This window comes from Asparagus officinalis, chromosome 8 (genome assembly GCF_001876935.1).
Source record: "Asparagus officinalis chromosome 8, Aspof.V1, whole genome shotgun sequence".
Classification (NCBI taxonomy): Eukaryota; Viridiplantae; Streptophyta; class Magnoliopsida; order Asparagales; family Asparagaceae; genus Asparagus; species Asparagus officinalis.
The window spans coordinates 126,979,355-126,992,669 of NC_033801.1; the positions used below are offsets into that span (position 1 = coordinate 126,979,355).

At 30.7% G+C, this 13,315-nt stretch overlaps 1 protein-coding gene across 1 annotated transcript; it reads left to right on the forward strand.

The window, feature by feature from the left end:
- LOC109822065 (GPN-loop GTPase 3) lies at window positions 9,002-12,902 on the forward strand. Its single transcript, XM_020388227.1, has 10 exons — window positions 9,002-9,105; window positions 9,248-9,493; window positions 9,913-10,021; window positions 10,113-10,194; window positions 10,805-10,890; window positions 11,231-11,334; window positions 11,422-11,552; window positions 11,644-11,737; window positions 12,073-12,128; window positions 12,518-12,902. The coding sequence occupies exons 2-10, from the start codon at window positions 9,449-9,451 to the stop codon at window positions 12,615-12,617; spliced, it is 807 nt and encodes a 268-aa protein (XP_020243816.1). The 5' UTR covers window positions 9,002-9,105; window positions 9,248-9,448; the 3' UTR covers window positions 12,618-12,902.

Consider the following 13,315-nt stretch of genomic DNA (forward strand, 5'->3'; position numbering starts at 1 on the left):
ATTATATCATCAGTTGAACAAATGAGACACGAAGGGTATTTCGACGTTTGTGAACGATACGAGGTTCCCGATCATTTCGTATCTTCATCATTCCAAAGTTCCGTTGTTTCACGTAGTTCGTCGGTTTACTTCAAGCGTTCACCGACATCAATCAAGCTTCTGTGAACTAGATGGTGATGTTCATCGTTATTTTTTAACACCGAGCTGTTCGTGGAGACCTATAGGCAATTTTCGATGCCTACAAGAATCACTCCTTATTGTAAAAGGATAACTTTATAACATAAAAAAAAGATAAAAATTATATATCATACTCCTTTTAAAAGCACATGTTCGAGAAAATCTTTTGGTAGATAAAAATACCCTTAAAATTCAAATATCAATCCATTAAGTAAGAGTGAGTTGATAAATTGATGAATTCTTATTGGATATACATAGTATGAAGATAAGGACATAGTTTAAATTAAAATGTAAATCTGAATGATGTTATTAAATGCCAAATTTATAAATGTATACAAGATGAATGGCGTATATACAAAAACCAAACAAATTAATGAGACAAATAATGTCCACCTAGAGGTCGAACCCAGGAATAGCGCAGACCTACAAATGTACATAATGTGGATGTGATATTTGCAAAATACACCAAATAAATTAAAAAGACAAAATCGTTCTCAAAATTATAAAAAAGGAAAATTAAAACAAACAGCTATGATATGAGGACACAACGTGGCGATCTCTCACCAACTAAAATTCAAGTAGTTCACGGTACTGCATAATTAGTTTTAAAATTTAATTATACTCTTATTATTTAAATAGAACTCTATTTACAATTGTTATCTTCTCACATGCAACATTACATATCAATGTATATAAGCCAAGAAATTACTATAATTTCCATAGCACTTTCATCTCCTTCTACAGATTATTTCAAATCAATTAATTATATTGTATATTTTATATTTTTTCATATCAAGAAATATCAATAATTTTCACAGCACTTTCATCTATTTTCTTCTTATTAGATTAAATTAACTTATTTTAAAGTAATTAATTATATTGTATGTTTGATCTTTTTTCAGATTAAAAATTATAATAATTTTCATAGCACTTTCATCTCTTTCTACAGGTATGTGCATTTGTTATTTTCTTCTTATTAGATTATTTAAAAATTATAAATGATTAAATTATAATAATTTTCACATTATTTTCATCTATTTCTTCTTATTAGATTAGATTATTTTTAAGTAATTACTTATATTGTATGTTTGATCTTTTTTCAGATCATAAAGTTTAATTATACTATTATTATTTAAATAGATACTGTTTGTACAAAAATCAAAGAGAATCTCACACATATTTTAGATTTCAATGCTAATTATAATATTTATACCATGGGTATTGGTTAAAATAAATTTTATGCATGGGCTTAACTTATATGATCCTACTTTAATCGGATTAGATAATTTAATTTTTTTTAACACAACTCTTTCACAAAATCAAAAGAGAGTTGCAATACTATAGCTATATATATCCGTAGGACCACAGATATCTTAAAAATAAACGAAGAAAACCACTCAAACAAAAACCATATTAATTACTCACACACACCCACTATTTTCAAAACCACCATTCTCTATCTCCATCTATAATATATCCACATACCAAATTAAGCTGTTGGAGTTTCCCCTCACAAACTACACCATTGATCAACCCGCATTTTTTCTTTATACTTATTGTATTAACATTCATTGCAATGAGTACTCACATAAGTCCAACAAAAAAAAAATATAGTAGGTCTTGTAGTTAGTTAATAATGAGACCATATTATTATAAACAAACTAAGAAAAGACTAATAATTCTTAAGAATGTATTACATTCTCCTAGCTTCCACTGTAAACTTGTTAGTTATTTATTCCTGGCCCCAAGAGATTTTTGAAGTTAATCATCTATTTTATAATTTTTTTAAAAATGTTTAAATAAATTTTATGGCAAATGTAATAATCCATATTTATAGATTTTAACTCAAAATAAATCTGACTTATTTTATAGTAAGAAAATAAAAAAATATTATGATATTTAACCACGTGCAATGCACGTGCACAAGAACTAGTACTTCCTTTAAAAGCACTAGTTCGAAAAATTTTTTGCTTGGTCTATATTACCCTTCCCTTTTTAAATATTTTATTTAAATCTTAATCTATTATAATCATAATTATATCTTATTTTAATCCCACATGAATTACCTATAACTCAATAATTTTAAAAAATAAGATTAATAAGTTAATGAAATATTACAACGACAACAAAAAACCCAAAAAGTTTAAAAAATTGCACAAAATACTCTCAAAATTTTAAAATTACACAAAACACCATCACATATCAAAACTTAAAATAACAAACATGACATTTGGAAATTAACAATATCTTCTGAGGAATTTAAAATTTATAATTAACACGCTCAACATTTTAAAAATTATAGAAACACCTTCAAATGTTTAAATTACAAAAAAACACCCTCGAAACTTATGAACAACACGGATGAATTTTAGGGATTATCATCAAACTTGAACATAGATCCTCCTTTCCCCATCGTAAAAAGCTCTTTGTCACATCAATTAAACCTCAAGGATGATAGAGAAAGATAATTCATGTAAACACCAATGAGTTTAAACGATAATAAAAAGGTAAAGAAATAATAAGTAACTAACATACTATAATATATGAATTATTGTCAAAAAACTAAAAAGTTTTAAAAATTACACTAAACACCCTCAATAATTCAAGATTGCACAAAACATCCTGACTTTTCAAAAATTAAAATAACAAAAATAAAATCTAGAAATTAGTAGTAGCCTACTAAATTTTAAAATTTGCAATAAGCACCCTTAAGTTTCAAAATTTAAATACTCTCAAAATTCAAAATTACACAAAACACCATCACATATCAAAATTTAAAATAACAAACATGACATTTGGAAATTAACAATATCTTTTGAGGAATTTAAAATTTGTGATTAACACGCTCAACATTTTAAAAATTATAGAACACTTTCAAATGTTTAAATTACAAAAAAAAATACCCTCGAAACTTATGAACAACATAGATGAATTTTAGGGATTATCATCAAACTTGAACATAGATCCCCCTTTCCCCACCGTAAAAAGCTCTTTGTCGCATCAATTAAACCTCAAGGATGATAGAGAAAGATAATTCATGTAAACACCAATGAGTTTAAACGATAATAAAAAGGTAAAGAAATAATAAGTAACTAACATACTATAATATATGAATTATTGTCAGTTTAAACGATAATAAAAAGGTAAAGAAATAATAAGTAACTAACATACTATAATATATGAATTATTGTCAAAAAACTAAAAAGTTTTAAAAATTACACTAAACACCCTCAATAATTCAAGATTGCACAAAACATCCTGACTTTTCAAAAATTAAAATAACAAAAATAAAATCTAGAAATTAGTAGTAGCCTACTAAATTTTAAAATTTGCAATAAGCACCCTTAAGTTTCAAAATTTAAATACTCTCAAAATTCAAAATTACACAAAACACCATCACATATCAAAATTTAAAATAACAAACATGACATTTGGAAATTAACAATATCTTTTGAGGAATTTAAAATTTGTGATTAACACGCTCAACATTTTAAAAATTATAGAACACTTTCAAATGTTTAAATTACAAAAAAAAATACCCTCGAAACTTATGAACAACATAGATGAATTTTAGGGATTATCATCAAACTTGAACATAGATCCCCCTTTCCCCACCGTAAAAAGCTCTTTGTCGCATCAATTAAACCTCAAGGATGATAGAGAAAGATAATTCGTGTAAACACCAATGAGTTTAAACGATAATAAAAAGGTAAAGAAATAATAAGTAACTAACATACTATAATATATGAATTATTGTCCAAAAACTAAAAAGTTTTAAAAATTACACTAAACACCCTTAATAATTTAAGATTACACAAAACATCCTGACTTTTCAAAAATTAAAACAATAAAAATAAAATCTAGAAATTAGTAGTAGCCCACTAAAATTTAAAATTTTCAATAAGCACCCTTAAGTTTCAAAATTTGTAGAAACACCCCTAAAAGTTCAAAGTTATAAAAAGCACCATGAAATTTGAAAAAAATGTTGTTAGCTTAATATTTTGAAAAATAAAATCTAGAAATTAGTAGTAGCCCACTAAAATTTAAAATTTGCAATAATCACCCTTAAGTTTCAAATTTTGTAGAAACACCCCTAAAAGTTCAAAATTATAAAAAGCACCATGAAATTTGAAAAATATGTTGATAGCTTAATATTTAACATTATTGTCTAAATAAAAGTAATTGCATATAATTTTATTCATAAGTTGAGGTATTAAAAATACAGAGATGGCATTAATTGATAGAAGACTAAATCACTTAAAATTGATAAAGGAATATAATATAATAGCTTAGTATTAATTGATTATATTTTATAAATATTATTCTATGATGTTAGTAATATTCACAGGGTAAAAAAATATTCTCTGATATTAATAATATAGATAGTGTGACGCCCCTGGGTTCACACAAGGCTGCAGTCCGAGGTGAAACCAGAAATGTCAAACCTGCCATGCACCACACCGTGCAATAACATGTTTCACCATCACATTTACTATCTCTCTAGTGGAATCAACAACAGGTGTAGTACAAAGCAAGTAAAAGATTATACAAGAATCAACTGATGAAATAGAGATTTAATATTTCATTATCTAATATACTGGAATACAAGTAAATGTCTGAAATAAATGAACTGGAGTCCTCAACAAGTCTCAAATACAAAATGTCTGACAAAGGGAAATAAGGCACACAGCCTTTAAAATTTCTAGAATAAAACTCTCACATGTCTACACAAAAGTCTACAGTGGAGCTCAAAAGAAAATATAACTAAATAGACGGCTAAAACTAAAATACGTCGCCATCAACCTGCGACTCTCCGGGCCCCTGGCTCGTTACCTGAAAGGGGGAGGGACAACGAGCGTCAAAGCGCTAGCGAGCATCATCACAACCAACCCCAAAGGATAGGGCTCGTTGTATATGAAAATACAGTGAATACATAATATTCTAAAATCATAGATCCTAACAAAAGAGGACTTTAGTATTTAGAGATTTACAACACGAGCATAGGTACGTCGAACGAAATAATCCAAACAAGGAAACCCTCATGTATATACCTTGTATCTCAAATTATAAATCCCTAAACACCAAACCCAAAATCTAATACAGGAACAATAATAAAGAGAAATACAACCCATCTCAAAACTTAAATACTGTGTCATGTCATAACCAAATAAGTGTCAAAGGTCAAAATTACATAAGTGTCATGTACAGCCTAGGTAGCTATCATGTCCAAATCTCATGTAATCATGTCATGTCCTGATTTAGATAAGTGTCATACTCATAGCTTAACAAATATCCAAGATGTGGTCAAATATGTAAATGTCCAACACGATGACTGAAATACGAGGACTTTAGTGGATTATAGTCCAACACGAGGACTTCAATGGATTATAGTCCAACACGAGGACTTCAATGGATTATAGTCCAACACGAGGACTGTATATATAAACCATGGAATACTAGAAGTAAAGGTATACATATTCTACTCTTGTGCATGCCTCACGGTACAGATCTAAGCTTGTGTCAGAAAAGTCATCTCATATGTGTAGATGAAAACATGAATACTACAATTTAATACTCAATAAACAAGGCAACTACTCATGTTCAACAAAAGTTTAATAGAACTCTCGATCATATATGAACACTGTATGAAAGTATAAGCATAGTAGTTGATCAAGCAGAAATACAAACGAAATAGGAAAAACTCCGATGAGTCGACTCAAATCAGCACATCTGCAGTTTTCTGCAGAACATAGCATTAGTAAAATGAGAATATCTTTCTCTGGACAAACTCTTTTTTAGAATAGTTTTTCGTTTTGGAAACTAGACTCACATAGATATCATTTGACACTAATTTGGCCCAGTTTGGAGTTCATATGATATTTCAAATTTCCAGTCAAACATTTTATATGTGCAGCAGATTTTCTGCAGGATATATCATCAGTAAAATGAGCATATCTTTCTCTAGAAAAACTATCTTTAGGTATGGTTTTCTGTTTTGAAAACTAGATTCACATATCTTTCAATTGGCATTAGTTTGGTTCAATTTGGGATTCCGGGGCGGGGCGTTACAGATAGGGTAAAAATATACAATGAGTTATGTATGGAGAAACTATTAAAAAAATTCAAGGATATCCTTCAAAAGGATTTAGCTGTTTTTATTTTAAATTAAAAAGTAAAGGAAATTAACCAAAAATTCATAAACTTACATGAATCACTTGAATTGATATTAACAAGAGATATATCTACCAAAGAAGCATTAGCTGATTTCACATAGGGAACATATTAAACAATATTTTCCAATCAAAGAAGCATTTTTCATAGAAGATGCAAGAAATATTAGTAAGTATTATAAAATTTTATATTTTATTCTTTAAATACTAAAGGAAATATAGACTTATTATATAATTTAGAATCTTGCAAATAGCAACTAACGTGAAGCTATTGATCAACTATATTATAAGATATAACAAACCAGACAAGAAGAGGAAAATTACTATAATTAACAAAAGGTATCCACATAATACTTATTTAACAAACCAAAAAAAGGGGAAATCACTATAGCGGACAAAATATATACACATGATAATTACTTATTATAGCTTAAAATACACATGTAACATATTTCATAACAAAATTCTTATTAAATGTCACTGAATATAAAGGTCACCTTATATCCATCTCAAATTTGTTGGGGAGATATGAATGTCATCACAGATTTGCGTGTGTGTGTGTGTGTAAACCCAAAGATTCAACTAACCAAGAGAATGGTAAGTAAACAAAGCAAATATCCATATAACACAATTAACAACAAATATTACATTTTTAAGTTAATATGCAGGGTTCATTCAGTACAAGCTATAAGGATAAAAGCATGTCCATCAAGGCTCTTTACAAATACAACAGAAATTTAACTTAGCGATATTATGCAGGGATCACAACATTCGAAAGAGGTATGATCTTAAAAAATCTACTCTATAATTAACACAATTAAACCTAATTAAAATTTACCAATATATAGATACGCTATTATACCTTTAAGGCAAAGATAGCTACCAATTATAATAGACTTGAATTGTGGCTTTACGCTTACAAAGGCTACAACAAGAAGGTGAGTATAGACGTTAATAACGAGTGTCCAAATGATAAATATTGCAGAATCTCTGATAACTTAGGACATTGCAAAGGTAACAGTGTTTCATGTAGTAGAAACTCCTATTGGGTGTACAACACAAGAATTCGTTGAAAAGAAAAACTAGGTCAATCCTAACTTAACTTAAGTAATGAATTAGAAACACAGAAAAATTGTCATATATAAAATTAACATTTATTCTCATTAACATTTGTTCTCATTCAAATTTCTTGTAAAGTTAGATGAGAAGATAAAAGACGAATGAGCCTAGGGAAAAATAATAGCACAAGAAATCCAGGTCGAGCATTATGTCACAATCGATGTAGATGATAAAGACACCACTCCAAAACTATCTTATAAAAAGATAAAAGTGAAGAAGGCTTGATCTCGGCTCAATAAAAAAAATAAAACAGAATGAATAAAAGATAATATTTTTTTTAATATTTTATAGAATAGCCTAATTTTTTGAGTAAAATTAGGAATGTTTGGAAGAGATTTTCCCGATTTTTAATTATTTTTATATACTTATTTTTTGGATGTTTTTATTATATAAAATTATACTAGAGTTAACATTAATATTTAGTTTATGGTTTTTAATAAAGTCTATCAGTGATTAGGAATAAAATCCATATTCCCTTTTGTGCCATTTTAGCCACTTCTAATCATTCGTCTAGGTTTATTGGCTTTAATTATTCCTCTTGCTATTTTAGTGCTATTTTTTCAAGTATTTTTTAATTTTTCAACACTATACTTCCTTAGGTAAAGCTTCATTGCATGTAGATCCAAATAACATGAATATTCAAATTGGCTTCACGTTGGTTTCGTGTCAATTCAATTATCAGCATGAAACTTAAAATTGGGTGTAGCTCGTTCAAACAAATATTTAAAAAGGTAAGTAATTACAATATTAAATTATTGGGGCGTAAGTGAGCAAAAACTATCAAATTGAAATCGAAGAATAAATTTTAGTAAGGAGATAAACTGAAGATAAATAATTACGATATCTAACCACGTGCAATGCACGCGCATAAAAACTAGTATCCAAAAAGGGTAAACCACTAGAAATTAAGGAGAAAGTGCCTAAGGGCATCTCCAACCCAGCCCCATTTTGGTGCAAACAATGCTTTTTATTGCACTGTTCCTTCTCCAATCCATCCCCAATTTCTGCTCCACTTTGGTGCAAATGAACAGTGCTGTACCAAATATGGCGTCGCACTGTTCATCCGCTCCATTACTGTTCACTTTTTAAAAAAAATTTAAATATTTGTTTTTATCTCTCAATTAATATAAAAATAGATAAAAGGGAATAAAGTAAGAATATATTGAGAATATTCTTTTTTGGTGTAAAAAATGGTGCAATGGGTTGGAGATGTATTACTGTTTGATGTGACTTTTGTACCATTTTGATGTAAAATTTGCATCATTTTGGTGCAATGGGTTGGAGATGGTCTAAAGATTCAATCCAACGCTCGATCTATAATTCCACACATTCCTTTTGATAATTCTGTGTATAATTTGGTGAAAATTGTTTTTTTTTTTTCAAGCTGAAAATTTAGCATGTTAACAAGTGGCTAAGGGCCACAAAACAGGTCGCTTCAGCCTGCGTTACGTTCGCAGGCCATATGGGCCTTACTAGCCCTACATGGGCTGTTAGCGTATTGGAGCTGAGGGGTTTAGTCGGATCCAGTGACCACTAATATTATTTGAAAACCCTAAATCTCTCTCTCTCTCTCTCTCTACCCCCCCTGTATTTGAACCGCGGCGAAATCTCTCGCGATAATTTCCGCAGAAATTCTGAGGTAATTTGCGATAAATTTTAGGTATTTACTCTTTTTTTTTTTACTGTAAAAAAGTGATCTTGCGAACTTCGTCTCAAAGCTACCCTTTTTATTTTGCATAAGATAGTCGCTGATCGTCTTCTTACGTTTCTTGCCGACTCAGGAAATAATCGCATGCTTGCGGTTCACCGATTTGTATGGCATCTACTCGAATCTTGAGCCTATTGATTACTGGGGCTGTTTGGTTGACTGCTTACGTTGCTGCTGCGATTCTCGTCACGTTTCGATTGGTTTAGTTCTCGTTTTCCTCAAATTTTCATCAAGAGACTAGCGATCAGAGTTGAGATATCGTCGTACGATCGTTATGGGTTACGCACAACTTGTAATTGGCCCTGCTGGCAGCGGCAAGGTACCAAATTTTGCACAGAATATCCCTGAATTTTAGAGATTGGAGAAAACCCTGTTAAATTGTGTGGGGTTTCACAAAAACCACCCTGAGCTTTCGCCTTTCGGAAAGTTCCACCACAAATTTCGGCAGAATTTCGTTCTAGGGTTTGTCCGGCGAGAGAGGATAAGTGGGGGAATGGGTAAAAGATTTGGGGGAGTTTGTTTATGGTTTTGCTGATGTTTGAAAAGGGTATTTCAGTTCATGGAACTTTTCGAAGCTTGGGCGAGTTTTTGTGAACACCCCAGAGTTTAGGTTAACATTCTGGGGGGTTTGTGCAATGCACCCCCAAAGTTCGTGGGGTTTTCTTGAAATTTGCCCTTATTTATTTCATATTTGTTTGAGGTACTTGTGCAATAAGTTTTTTGCTTCTGGTAATGCAGTCTACCTACTGCTCTAGCTTGTATAAACACTGTGAAGCTCTTCGGAGAGCTATTCATATCGTGAACCTAGACCCGGCTGCTGAGAACTTTGACTACCCTGTAGCCATGGGTATAAAATTATCTTTCTTTGAAGTTGATGTATTTGATTTTAGTAGGTGAATTAGTCAGATGATTGTTGTTGTGTGGCTACCTTTATATAGATATCAGGGAGCTCATATCTTTGGATGATGTCATGGAGGAACTTGGATTTGGACCAAATGGGGGTCTGATTTACTGTATGGAGTATCCTTTACTTGGTTTGTTTATTTTATAGTGATCTCTTGATTCTGCTAAAAGGACTTCTTGTGCATGAACATCATGAAAGTAGAGGTAGAATTTTCGATATTATCTAGCAAATTTTTCTAAGAACAATGACGATTTTTATTCAGAAGTTGCTGCTCTTGAGAATTCTTTGTGCTTCTTGGTGAAAATTGTTTGTTATTATTGCACTTAAAAGTTTATAAGAGAATCCATGTGTACAAATTGATTATTGAGAGTTTTTATTCTTATATTACTTTACTTGGCACTGCATCAAAGTATTATTTTCTTGACACGGCATGATTAAAGGCTATTCTTACAACTGTGTACAAATTAACATTATTTTCCGATTAGCCAAATGAATGCTGATCCGTTTGTGAAAGTTCTTTATTACTCAATTTGCTTTACATTGTGATTAGCCATGTCATTTTCATAATTTTCAATGCCAGTTTGTAGCTGCAAACTTGCTTAGACACACTGTGGGATATTATTCTTAACATTGTCAATAGCTAAGTTTTTGCTACAGGACAAATATGCGATGCTACTTTTGTTGTGTACAATTCAGGCCCAAAAAAATTCCTTAAGTCATTTGTAGACACCTTCAAGAAAATTTGGACGACTGGCTGGAAGATGAACTTGAGAATTACTTGGAGGATGATTATCTTGTATTTGACTGTCCAGGTATTCGCTTTCAACTTCCTATTATCTTCTATTTCATGTTATTCATATTTTCTCTGCTTCAACTGATCTTGTTCCTCTTTGTAATAGACAGCTATGAAAATATGATAAAAGATTATACTTATTTTGAACTTATTAATTTAATCTTGTTGTGGTTGGAGTAAGCTCATATAGAGAATGTATTGAACCAATTACTTGTTAGTTCTAAGAATGGTACTTCAGCTGAACTGTGTTTTAGCGTAGCTGATATGACAAAGTTTATTATACATGTATGCACTTTCGTAGGAATCTTACAATGATAAGCAGATGCTGCAAATTCTTTAGTAAGTTTGTTCCAATACAGGTCAAATAGAGCTATTTTCACATGTTCCTGTGTTGAAGAACTTTGTGGAACATTTACAGCGGAAGAACTTCAAAGTCTGTTGTGTTTATTTGCTGGATTCACAGGTTTGTTTCGAGCCTGTGTGTGGTTGTTTCCCTTTACTTGTTTCTGACCCCTCAACTGGAGAACTCATATTTTCATTTCTTTTTCAGTTCATTACTGATGTGACCAAGTATATAAGTGGCTGCATGGCATCTCTTTCTGCGATGATTCAACTCGAACTACCTCATGTCAACATTCTTTCAAAAATGGATCTCGTGACGAACAAAAAGGATATCGAAGAGTGAGTGCTGTTTTTATCCTCTGCAGCTTTTCTTTCATTAGATCTGTTGATGCTTATTCTATGTCTGACTTTTTTCTTTGTTTGGTAATAGTTTCTTGAATCCAGAGGCGCCAATTTTGTTGTCACAGTTGAATCGGAATATGCCTGCTTCATTTGCGAAGCTTAATAAAGCTTTGGCAGAATTGGTATTTTCCTTCTTTTGAGTCCAGCATTGTTAAAAAGTTAATTTTTTCTTTGCAAGAATGTATACAATCACAGTTCATGTTCTTAAGTTTCATAAGTCGTAAGAATTGGATATCTCATTACACCCTTATCCTAAGTAAACCAACTTTTTACCAATATGTTGTATGGGAAATTGCATACAACTGTCGTAATGCCTCAAAATTTTGGTTGGCGGGGGAAAAGACTCTCCACGATTTTCCAGCCAGAGAAGAAGTGTTTTTAGCACGAATTAGCAAACTGCAGTTTCCTTTTTTTTTTTTAACTGGTATTCTGAAAAATACTTTGTTTATTTCTATAGGTGGATCAGTTCAACATGGTGAATTTTGTGCCTCTGGATTTGAGAAAGGAAAGCAGGTTTGTTCATTACTATTCAACTCATTCAGTTTTGTGATTAATTTGATTATATCTTTAGTTGGTAAAAGTTGACATTAACCTTAATAAGTAAGTATCATATCATAATTTCGGGAGTGTCCTTTCAATTACTTCATTACTGTCAATAACTTGGCTTTACTAGAGTATCATACTTTTTTGTTTGAAGCATAATTACATTGACGAGAACCTTGATCACATAAGAACTGAAGCTTCAACAATTTTTGTCTTAGAAATATTGGATGTCTAGTGAGCATTTGCCTGTTCTTCCCTACGGATATACTTGAAAGACATGTGAATACTCATTTGAAAATATGTGACAATGTTAGATTGTGGATTAATGGAGTCATTTTTTTTTTCCTCTTTCCATGCAGCATACAATACGTTTTATCCATGATTGACAACTGTATCCAATATGGAGAAGATGCTGATGTGAAAATACGAGATTTCGATCCCGCTGATGATGATGACTAGGCTTCAAATACAGCTAGCTTTTGGGCACTCCATATGAACTTTATTCTAGATGTACTAATTGAAAACACCCTATGCAGGTGATATACCGCTTCATACTTGGATTCGTATATATTTGACAAGGTTACAAGGTCTCATGCGGCATGAATAGGGATTGTGATGTCATGATACTAAGAACTTATGGTTTACTACTTAATTGTCACATTCTTTTGACCTGAAACAAAACAATCGGCTTATAAAGATGTGGTTCGTAAATAAATTTGGAGAAATTAACTCGGTTCTTCGTGATGATCTTTCCAGCTGCATTAGTTAATTTCATGTATGTGATCTACGATGTTTGATTAGATTGATAAACGTTGCTAAATATGTTTCCACGCATAACTTATATACATTTGAGCGAAAGTGATAGTAATGTGCAATTTTACCAAGTTATTGATCAGTTGTGTATTCCTCCGTTTTGCCTAATTTTCATTCTATTGTGATACATAATCACCATAGATAATATACACTCTATATTATTTTCATATTTTTAGAATTTAGATTATTTTTCTGCTTTTACATTAGTGCATTAGCTTATTTTTATTTTTTATATAATAATTTATAAATTTATATAATAATAATAATATTTATAAATGGAAAATAAAAATTTTTATGATAATAAAATTTTTGAGATTCCAGAGAATAGATATAATAAATTCTGT